General features: G+C 28.7%; 1 protein-coding gene across 2 annotated transcripts; it reads right to left on the reverse strand.

Annotated features, from left to right (window-relative positions):
* Positions 1 to 4451: 4451 nt before the first annotated feature.
* Positions 4452 to 5676, reverse strand: LOC147397969 (defensin Ec-AMP-D2-like). Of its 2 annotated transcripts, none has more exons than XM_086447062.1 (2): positions 5512 to 5676; positions 4452 to 4846 (listed from the first exon to the last, which is right to left on the reverse strand). In XM_086447062.1, the coding sequence occupies exons 1-2, from the start codon at positions 5576 to 5578 to the stop codon at positions 4671 to 4673; spliced, it is 243 nt and encodes an 80-aa protein (XP_086303188.1). In that variant the 5' UTR covers positions 5579 to 5676; the 3' UTR covers positions 4452 to 4670. The 2 variants fall into 2 exon arrangements, with proteins under 2 accessions (XP_086303188.1, XP_086303186.1); XM_086447060.1 differs by having other exon boundaries at positions 4452 to 4849; positions 5512 to 5653.
* Positions 5677 to 11177: the final 5501 nt, after the last annotated feature.

An 11177-nucleotide genomic window follows, 5' to 3' on the forward strand; every position in this document is an offset into this window, starting at 1 on the left:
AATGTTCATCATCTTGATCTTACGAATCCTTATATAATATTCTCTATTAGGAATAAGCATTTAGGTAGTTGGAACATTTATAATATTTTGTTGGTAGGGTGAGTAATATTAAAATTACTCAATAGTAAACTCACATTTCAAATTAATAGTCCTAATATGAATAGATAGACAAGTTAATTTATTATAAATAATGTAAATTTTTAATATAAATAAACAAAATGAATAACACTCGAAACAGGCTAATCTTTAATAAAATAATAACGAAATATCTCCATCTCATAATAAAATAAAATAAATATAAACATGTTATAAGAATATCAATTTTTATGGTGTATTTGATAAGGATGATGAGGTATATGACCGATATAAAAGTATCGATTTGTATATCGATGCTCTAGTACTTAACCAATGTGAAACTCACCATTAGTTCCTGATTTTATAGTTGGTTTGGTAATTTACCATAATTAATTGACTGTGTTTTCTAGCTTAGGTTGGCCATTGATCCCTAATAAAGATTAATCGCTTAACTATTATAAATTGTAAATGATCATTTGACAAATCAACTTCATCTTACATCTATGATATGAATGTGTTATCAATCAATCTAGTCATCTACAAATTATCTTTACATTACAATTTGTTGTTTTTCAATAAAGGTAAGATAGGAATTTTCTAAATAGTAGGTACCATGGTATTCTCAAATAGTATCCGATACTATCGGTGAGAATATCAAATCCTTATTATTCTAAATTAATAGTTGCTTCTTGAAAAAGCTACAAATTAATCGTATATGCATTCATTATCCTTGTAATTGACAACAAAAAATTTATATATATATATATATATATTTTTAAATTCATTTGAAATAAATTAAAATAAATTTGCAAGTGTAAAGATATTCTCAAGTGTAAAGATATTTTCAAGTATTCTAGAATTATAAACATGCAGCAATATATCGAAAGTAGTAAATCATAAAGCAATAAACATGCACATATACTGTCCCACGGTTACTATGCTAATTGCTTCGCATGCTCTATACACAGTGCTCAAAAATACTTTAAACATGTAAATTTCTCAACACAAACACATACAACCTATAATTCCATTCTCGATTCCAATCAATTGAAAATCTCATTCTCGATTCTAAATACTCAAGACTTTTATTCTTGATTTCAAATTTAAACTTAAACAATTTTTTTAATAAATTATCACTCAATAAAAATACACTTTCAAAACATGGCATCTTAACAATATTTAAAATACACACTTTACGAAAATTACTATAAAAATCAATTTGTTAAACAAATTGATTTTCTAGTTACATTCACCTAAATTCATTTATTTTTATTTTACAATATTAAAATATTAGAGAAAAGATATAAAATAAATTATTCTACAATTTGATGCATGAATTTTCAATTTAAATCATAATAACTTTGAAACTAACTATCAAAATTGAAATAAAACATGATTGATTGAAAACTATATTACAAATTTAAAGTTATAAGTTTCTTACCTTCGTAGTTGGATTTTATGCATTTCTACGATATTAAAATGATTTTTCTAGCTAATTCCCTTAATGATTTGACAATATAATCCAATGACTAAGTAGATCTTGACGTCATGGATATTTTATTCTTCAATATCGAATATTAATTAACATCTGAAACACGTTTAAATCTCGATCAAAGATAATGTACACGAACTTATTATCAAAATTTACTCGTTTCTATTTCTATTTCTCTTCTCGCAAGTACAAATGAAGATCAGCTTATATTATAATATATAATAATATAATATATTATGTGGATTTGCAGTTATGTATCCCCAAAAAATATATCTTTTATGTGGATTTGCAATTGTGTATCTCAAGAAAATATATCTATGATTACAAATTCATGCCACGTTATCCGAGTGAAGACTTTTTAATTAATCTTTTTAATTATTTAAAAATGTACCCATGTAAGATAAATAGATATCATCCGACTCGTTTTACACATTCTCTATTTGTCTTTGAATGTGAATGGGAAATTTTTTACAGGTGCCATACCTCATTAGGTTTTTTTTAACCAAATACCCTTCCCCGTATTCTTATTATATCGTTCACGGGATTGACATGCGTCGCGTGTTTTTCTGGCATTTGTACATAAAAAAATATATGTTCTTTTTTCTATTTCATCCCTTCATTTTATGAAAATGTCATGCTTACCCTCTTTAATAATGCCTTTACCTTGTTGTACCTAAAACTACTTATTACACTCCAACTTTTTAAATTAATTATCACACTTCATTCATAGATTAGAACATATTATTCAAATATTACAAAGGTTTGGCCCAAGATATTATCTCAACATTACAAAATATTTTTACTAATTGTTCAAACAATTTCAGTAATTGTTTATGATGAGGATTACATTCGTGTAAAATCCTAAATCAGAAAAATAGAAATCTAACCAAAGATAATGAGAGAACTTCTATGGGTATCCCAACTTTTACTTATTCTCATCCATTCATTTATTTATTTTTATATTTTAATTGAGATATGTAATGAGTAAAAGTTGGGGTGCCAATAGTTGCTCTCATTTTTTCTTAATGGAAGGGAGTCCTTGTTAAATACAAACTTTTTTGTGTGACTTGATATCTTATTTAATAAAAAAAAATTCAATTGGTGATTTACATAAGAATTTGGGTGGCCTTAGCAAAAGCTTGTGTGGTATTAGAATGTCTCAAATTTAAAGGAGATTATTCATAATTTTAAAGATTTAAATATAATTTTTGTGAATTTTGACAATTTACTTTTTTAAATAAAACAAAGAATTTTCTAAAGTAATCACCCGTTCTTTTATTTGTCTGATTACGTTGATAGGCGTATGGAACCCGAATATCAATCTGTTGTTTAGGTAAGATTTGATTGTCAATGGGTCAAATCAAACTCAAAATCCAAACCATTCTTATAAGTCTAATAATTTTCTAATGCCCCTTTCTCATACACACCCTTTTACGATTTTGTGATAGGGGCGTGTGTTAGAGGGGGTCATCATATAATCACGACTCTTCTTTTAACAATGAATCCAAATCCTCCATTTCAATTCTTATAAACAGTTGATTATATCATATATTATGCTTAAATTCATGAAGATTTGATTTAATGAGGATCCGGTCATATTCACTGGATTGGATTTGGATCCTAATATTGAATTCCGAGATAAATTAAATCTTACAACATATTTGATCCTACTATTATTATTAAAAAAAATTAGTAAAAGAGAGTTAAATGTTTTAATATTGAAAAAAGAAGTTTTTTTTTTTTTTTTTTGCAAAAATTATCAAAAATGAGTTAAGTCATTGGACAGTCCAACATTTTGAATGGGAGGCGAAATTGTTGGGGTGTCCAAGCAAACTATTTAAATGCTGGACAGTCTAGTGTTTTAATCATTCAGATGGCATTTGTGGTAAAGCATCGTCTTATAACACCGTAAAACGTTGGCTAGTCCAGCACAAGTTTACTATTGTCTAAGGATTTAATACGTTTTTAGTAATTTAACAAAAAAAATTTATATATTAAAATATTTAATATTCTTTTAATAAATTTAAACTCTTTCGGTCTGATCCAATTTTTATTGGATTGGTCCACATCAATTCGATCAATTAGCATTTAGTGGTACAAGAAACAATACCGTTAGAACTTGTAAAATAGGTTAGCAATGATCATGGGAATCTCAATTCCTAATCTAGTGATTTTTAAAAATCTTAGTTGCGAAAAAAAAAAAAATTTCAAACAAAACTTCATTTGGTAGGTTAGTATTGAATTCGCCAATCAAAAAGTTCTTGTTGAGTCATTTCTGGTGAATTTGATAGGATCCTATTGAGTCGCAATGTAAATTTCTAGTAGCTTCCTATTAAACAAAAAATAGCATTTTTTTTTCTTTAAGTGGGCGTGAAAAATAATTTCACGATTTATTGGAAAAGGGGGTGAACAATAAAAAAAAAGTAGGTGTCAATAACGCACCCCATCAAGGATTTATGGCAAAACATTTAAGGTAAGGGCATTTAGGTAATTTTCTATTAATCGTATTGAGAAGACTACTGTCAAAAATAGGATTACAATGAGTAAGATTGCATTAAAAATGGGTAGAAAATGTCATTGAAATAAATCATTTTTAGAGAAAATGATTCTCCCATGCATGGTATCACTAAGAATATTTGTTTTCTCTCTTTATCAAAAAAAAAATAACAATGTTATTTTCTCATGATCATCCCTACCCGAAAAACTTAAAAAACCAACTCTCTTTTTAACATTTACCTTCTTGCAATTAATCATCCACAGAGCAAACATTTTCTCATGAAATCCATTTTCTCACGATCATTTTTCTTCAAAAATTAATTTTTACAGGAAAATATTTTCCTTAGAATCATAAATACACCCTATAAGCAACATCTCTACATCAACCTTATCTCAAAATATGTAACTTTGTTATTAATAAAGGGCCCCACAAGTTACAATCACATACAACAGAGACTAGCACAAAACAAACACAACCACAAAGGTAAAGTTACAAGACCACTACATGCAACGACATATAAGAGAGATGAAGACCCATTTTTTATTCTGGCACACCAAAACACTATAGAGATCAACAAGATTTGATCAACCATAGTACACAAAAAGATCATTCACGGCAATGCTTGGTGCAAAAGCAACGGCGGCGAAAGCCTCGGCATTTGCCTCCATGAAAGCCTTCTGTATGGCAAACTGAAGCACAATTGGTACTACTAACGCATAGCCCTTTGAACTTGTGGCTTTGTGACTCACATGTCCTTGCCTCTGCCACCCTCGCTCCCATCTCTTCTAAAAGCAAATAAATTGAGTGTTAGATAAGACAATCCCTTTGTTAGCAAACATTAGCTATAACTTCTTAGGTAAGGAAGGATAATCTTACTTAAATTTTTAAAGAGTGAATTAATTGGTCGATTCAAGTAAGAGGACTCGTAAAGAAAGATAAAATTAAAGATAAATTTCTTTAATGCGCTTTTGCACGAATCTACATGTATCATGCTCTTTTGCTTATAAAGGTAAATTTCAATTTTAATAATCAGAAGGGAACAAAAATCTAAAGATGCACTCTCTTCTTGGTGGCTTACATAACCTTATAATTAAAATTAGAGGTATATGACCTTGTAATCATATATGAAGTTTTTTAACCATTTGATTCATGTTCATTATATCAAAATATATGAGATACCCATGCCATCATCACCATTGGATCATATATAGATCAGATAGTAACCAAAAAATCCAGATCGGATGCACCCAAGGTTGAGAATCGAAATCCTACTCCCACACCTCACCACAAGCCACTAATTTTAAAATTTCCTTGAATTATGACTTACGTGGCATGTTTTAAGATGTGGGAGAAGGATTTTAATCCTCCACACTGGGCGCATACGATTTGGGCCCAATTATAATTAGGAATGAACACTAAGGAGAAAGATATGGGAAGAGAATTGCACCGGTGGTGGCCATCATTAGAAGCAATAGCACCAAGAGAGCTGAAAATACACGAGTGCTTCGCTCCATTGATGTTGAGATTGAAAGAGAGAGAGAGAGAGAGAGAGGGGACAAGGAAGAAAGCCAACCCTGCCACTGCTTATATACTATTTCTTTTTACACTGTAGCATGATAAATTGAATAATGATTTTTTTTTATTAAAAAGGATATCAAGGAGGGTAAAAAAAGGTAAAGGCATTGTTAAGGAGGGTAAGTTTGACATTTTCATACAATTAAGGGACGAAACAGAAAAAAGAGCAGACACTCTTTACCGTACAAAAGCCAGAAAAACACGTGACGCATGTCAATCCCGTGAACGATATAATAAGATTACCGGGGAAGACTATTTTGGTAAAAAACAACCTGTCAATGAGGTCTAGCGCCTGTCTGTTTTCCATTCACATGCCAAGACAAATAGAGAAGGTGTAAAACGAGTCGGATAATATCTAATTATCTTGCATGGGGTACATTTTTCCGTGTCATGTATTAGGAATCATAGATCTGTTTCCTCGGGATATACAACTGTAAATCCATATAAAAAAATGTACAATTGTATATCCCCAATAAACAGATATATGATTTTGTGTTCGTGTCACGTTAGCCGAGTATTGATCAGGTGAAGACTTTCTAGTTAGAAAATCAGTACTCAATTAAAAATTGAATAATGATGAAAGCAAGCGGTTTTTGATATGCGATTGACGTGGTATGAGCTCAAAATCGCAAATATTTTTTCTTGTGTATCTCGAAGAAAAAGATCTATGCTGATAACAAGCCAGTCGGGTAGAAAAAATCATGTGCATTCATCATGACTCTTTTTTAATAAAATATAAATATGCATCATATTGACTTGAATATATGCTTTTCCAAGTTCAAAACGATAAATGCACAATAAAGTATATATATAATTAAACATTAGGGTTCCTCCATCCTCCTAATAATGAGGTCTATAGATATGTTTATTATTATTGTGAGAGAAGCTGAGTAGGAGTGAATCGACACCAAAATTTGGATTTCACAAATGCCCCCCACCTTTTCATTTAAACTTAATATAAGCAGGGTCATTTGTTTTTAACTTTATTATAAGTTTCTAATATGTTTTTACTAAAAAAAATTACTATTAAATACATACATGATAACATTTTTTCACTCATAATTATCATTTTGTGATCTTAAAAAAGATTGACCATCAATGTATCTTTTAAGTACTAACATCCAGACATTATCATCAAATCCCACATTAAACAACATTTATAGACCAAATTACAAACAACCATAATGTAGGGTGTCAATGGGTCAGTTCCGATTTGGTTCCAAAGGAACTTAGAACCATAAGTATTATATATTTTTTTTATTTCGATTCCATTTGATTTCAAAATAAATGGAACCGGAACGACCAATAAACACGGGTACCTATTGAGTCCGATTCTTAATAATCGTATGAGAAAAAAAAGTATTTTAAATCATTATAAAAAATTAAAATATTATCTACAAAATTATTAACTAAGTCATAATTTATATATTATATTAAAGATGTAAGTTATAGCTCTAAGCCATAGTTATATGAAAAAGTGAATAACTTTATATGACATGCATTAATTTTGAAATAAAATAATACTTTAAATCATCTATAATGTAAAAAAGAAATGACAAAATAAATTGGTTCTAAGTACCCACAAATACTTGTTGGATAGAAACTAATTGTTCTGATTCCATTTTGGATCCGACTTTAATCGGTTTTAAAAAGCAAATAAGAAGTTAGGATCGACACCTTCATTTTCGATTCCAATTCGATTTCGATTAAATGGGTACCTATTAATACCCCTACCATAAAGCAATGGAAATTAATCATACGCTTATATATAATTTTTTTAAAAATGTAAAATATAGAATCCCAAATATTTTTTTTCTTGGTTAGTGGACTAAGTCTTAGGATCTAAATTTTTTTCAAATCTCGAGGGTGGAGCGAAAAATAAAAAAATTAAAATCAAGATCTTCAAAACTTAAATATGATGTGAATTTTTCCTAAAAATTGGATTTATGAAGAATTTTCACTTATAGAAATATGTTTGTATAATTAAAATCTATATATCTACTGCATTTTAACCACCATATCATAACTAATATATGTCATTTAAAAAATAATTATAATTACAATAAAAAATTATACATACATCAACTACGTATCTTATATCAATCGATAATTGTCCATGTCATAAACATTAACTTTCACACTCTAGAAATATACATACAAGAATATACAACACATATTATGTTAATAAATATAAGAAAATCGAAAAGTATACAAAACTAATTTCACTAAACTTCAATCTCAACTCACATATAATAGAAATAGTTTTTATCATCCTAATTTTATAATTCTTCTATTTAATATTTTCTATAAAGAATAGACATCTCGGTAGCTGGGACATTTGTAATGTTTTGTTAATAAGGTAAGTAATACGGAAGTTTTTAAATAGAAAACTCACATTTCAAATTAATAGTCTTAATATGAACAGATAAATAAATTAATATATTACAAAGTAAAGTAGATGTTTAAATAAATAAATAAAATGAATAACACTTGAAACATGCTATCTTTAATAAAATAGTAACAAAATATCTTTATCTTATAATAAAATAAAATCGAGAATCTTATTATTGATTACAATCAATCGAGAATCTCATTCTCGATTCTAAACAATCGAGACCTTTATTCTTGATTTCAAATTTAAACTTAAATATTTTATTTTTTTAATAGATTATCACCCAATGAAAATACACTTTCAAAATAGGACGTCTTAATAATTTTCAAAATGAATACTCTATGAAAATTACTATGAAAATTAATTTGTTTAACAAATTGATTTTCTAGTTACATTCACCCAAATAATTTATTTTTCTTTTACAATATTAAAATATCAAAAAATATATATAAAATGAATTATTCTATAATTCAATGCATAAATTTTGAATTTAAATCATAATGAATTTGAAACTAATAATTAAAATTAAAATAAAGCATATTTCATTGAAAACTATACTACAAATTTGAAATTATAAGTTTTCTATCTTTGTAGTTGGGTTTTACGCGTCCTTACGACATTAAAATAATTTTTTTAGTTAATTCCCTCAACGATTAGAAAAATAATCCGATGACTAAGTATATCTCGACGTCGTGAATATTTAGAGATCTGCTATTGACACTCCAGCTTTTACTTGTTACACCTCAATTTCTTAAATTATTTATCATACCATAAGTAAATAATATAACACCATCCTTCAAACATTATAAATGTTTGGCTCAAATTATTACCTCAATGTTACAACAAATTATAACACATTCAAACAACTTCAACAATTATTTACAATTAAGATTAGGATTATATAAAATAGAACTCTAATAAAAAAGATATAGGGAGAGTTTCTATTGACAACTCAACTGCTACAAATTACCGATCATTGACTTCTTTTTTTTAATTGGAGTGTAATAAGTAAAGTTGGGGTGCCATTAGTAGTTTTCCAAAATTAACATGTAATTTCAAGTTTAATTGATGAAAAAACATAATTGGTTCACCAAGTTGACTAAAAAATTTACCAAGTTGGATTGGATACACGATTGATTTACACATGTTAAATTTTTAATATTCTTTTTAAAATAATAAGGATTTAGATTTTAAAATATTAAAAATAAGAGTCCACCCTGGACACGGACATCCTCTTATAAAGTTGGAAGGGTATCATTGAAAAAAAGGGAAAAAAGAAGAAAGACAACATATATGAAGTTCAAGTGATATTCTTGAAAATGGGGTAAAATATGAAGGCAATACAGTAATTAGAAGGATATTCTTGGAAGTACTGAAAAAAAGTTGAAAATTGTCCATGAGATACATGCAATATAAAATCTAAAACCTTATTTAGAAGGGATAAACCTTGGAAAAAAAAATTGTGCGGACTCTTAAATACAACAAAGTTAGAGTCATTATTAAAAAGGGAAAAAAAAGGAAAGATGATAAAAAAAAGTTACTTGAACTACGTTGCTGTCAGAGAAGAGAGAAGTAATTTTTTTATTTTTTGTTTTATAGTTCTTGTACATCTTCAATTGTACATTTGGAGGTGGAATTGCATTTAGAGGTGGAGGTGGTGTTCAAAGTCGCAAAATTGAATGTAAATGCTAGACAAATGGAGGTCAAATTCTCACATGTGAAACTGAAGTTTCAAAACAAAGAAAGTAAGAGTCTCCATCTTCAACTTGAAAGGATTTGATACCCTTATCTTCAACCCCTCGAGAAAACCCTAGGTCTTTTTCTCCTTCTTTCCTCAAAACCACTCTTCCTCGACAATCATTCTCTCCAAAACAAGAAGAGATTTTTAAAATAATAGACAATGATAAATCAAAAAAAACTTTAAAGTGGGCATCACACTTCAAATTTTTGAAGGACCCTCCATTGACATACACGTGGCATTTTCAAGGAGGTATTTCAAATTTATGCAAGAATGTAGGGACATGAAATAAATGCAAAATGTCACATGTCTTGTAATGAGGATGATTCCTTTAAATTTTGAAGCAGGTTGCCCGCTTTAAAGTCAGACTTGATAAAATCTTAGATAAGAATATTTAAGTTTTATTTATTTATTTATTTTTACTGTAGATAAGATTTAAAATAATTACTATATATTTCCAAGAATTTGAAAGATTATTTAAGATTGAAAATAATTTACCATAGACTTTGAAGAATTTGGAAGATTATTTGTTTTTGTAAGAAGTAAATAAATAATTCATTTTTGTTGAAGAGATTATAGGTGACTGGATTGGGAGAAGATAAAAAAACAGATTTTGCTAAACCTAGGGTTTGGGATGGCCAATTAAGCCGTGCGGTTTCTGTGTTTTAATGTGATGAGTTTTCTCATAAGGAGTTAAGTCAATAACGTGAATGAGTTGATTGAGAGTTTCCAAATCTTGAGAAATCTCTATTATAAAAAAAAATTAAAATTCTATGATAGGTAGGTTTCTAATTCGGAGAGGATCTAGACCCTCTACTCCTATTTATAAAAGACATAGATCAACTCCTCTATCGTGTGTGATTTTCAAGAACTCTATTCAGTTTACACATCCAAATCGTGACAAGTCATTGAGCATTTAAAAATCGAAATTCCATCAAGAAAGACACACGATCCATTAAAAAAAGATCAAGAAGGAGAATGTGGGTCTAGAAATTAAAGATCATCATCAAATATGATCAAATCTTTTTTTTAATGAGAGATCGTGTGCGTGTGGGAAGTAGTGGCTGATGGGGTTTCAAACACGTGTGAGTAACCTGCAAAACAAAAGCAAAACAAGGTTGGATAAACAAGTTGCCAAACAGAGTTAGAGTTGTACACGTGTAGATAAGGTGACTGCAAAGCAGAAAGTAATAGAGCTGCTAGCCTCTTTTTATATAGAGTAAAGTGAAAATAGAAAAAAAAAATGAAAAATAAACGGGAGAGATCGAAGGCAATATGATCTCTTTTTATCTGTCTGCAACTTTTGTTTTGCCGACCACAGTAACCTTCCCATACTTTCTTTGTTTCTTCCTTGCTTTAACTTTACACCCATCAATCAGCTAAAGCAAATTTTGCAAACTTTTGAGAT

Source organism: Akebia trifoliata, chromosome 7 (genome assembly GCF_017979445.1).
Source record: "Akebia trifoliata isolate Shusen 1 chromosome 7, ASM1797944v1, whole genome shotgun sequence".
Taxonomy (NCBI): Eukaryota; Viridiplantae; Streptophyta; class Magnoliopsida; order Ranunculales; family Lardizabalaceae; genus Akebia; species Akebia trifoliata.

Excerpts from the sequence above, each read along its gene's own strand:
- LOC147397969 (XM_086447060.1), bottom strand. The coding sequence starts at position 5,578 with ATGGAGCGAAGCACTCGTGTATTTTCAGCTCTCTTGGTGCTATTGCTT. Across the intron at positions 4,850-5,511 it reads TCTAATGATGGCCACCACCG|AAGAGATGGGAGCGAGGGTG; the intron begins GTGCAATTCTCT and ends ATTTGCTTTTAG.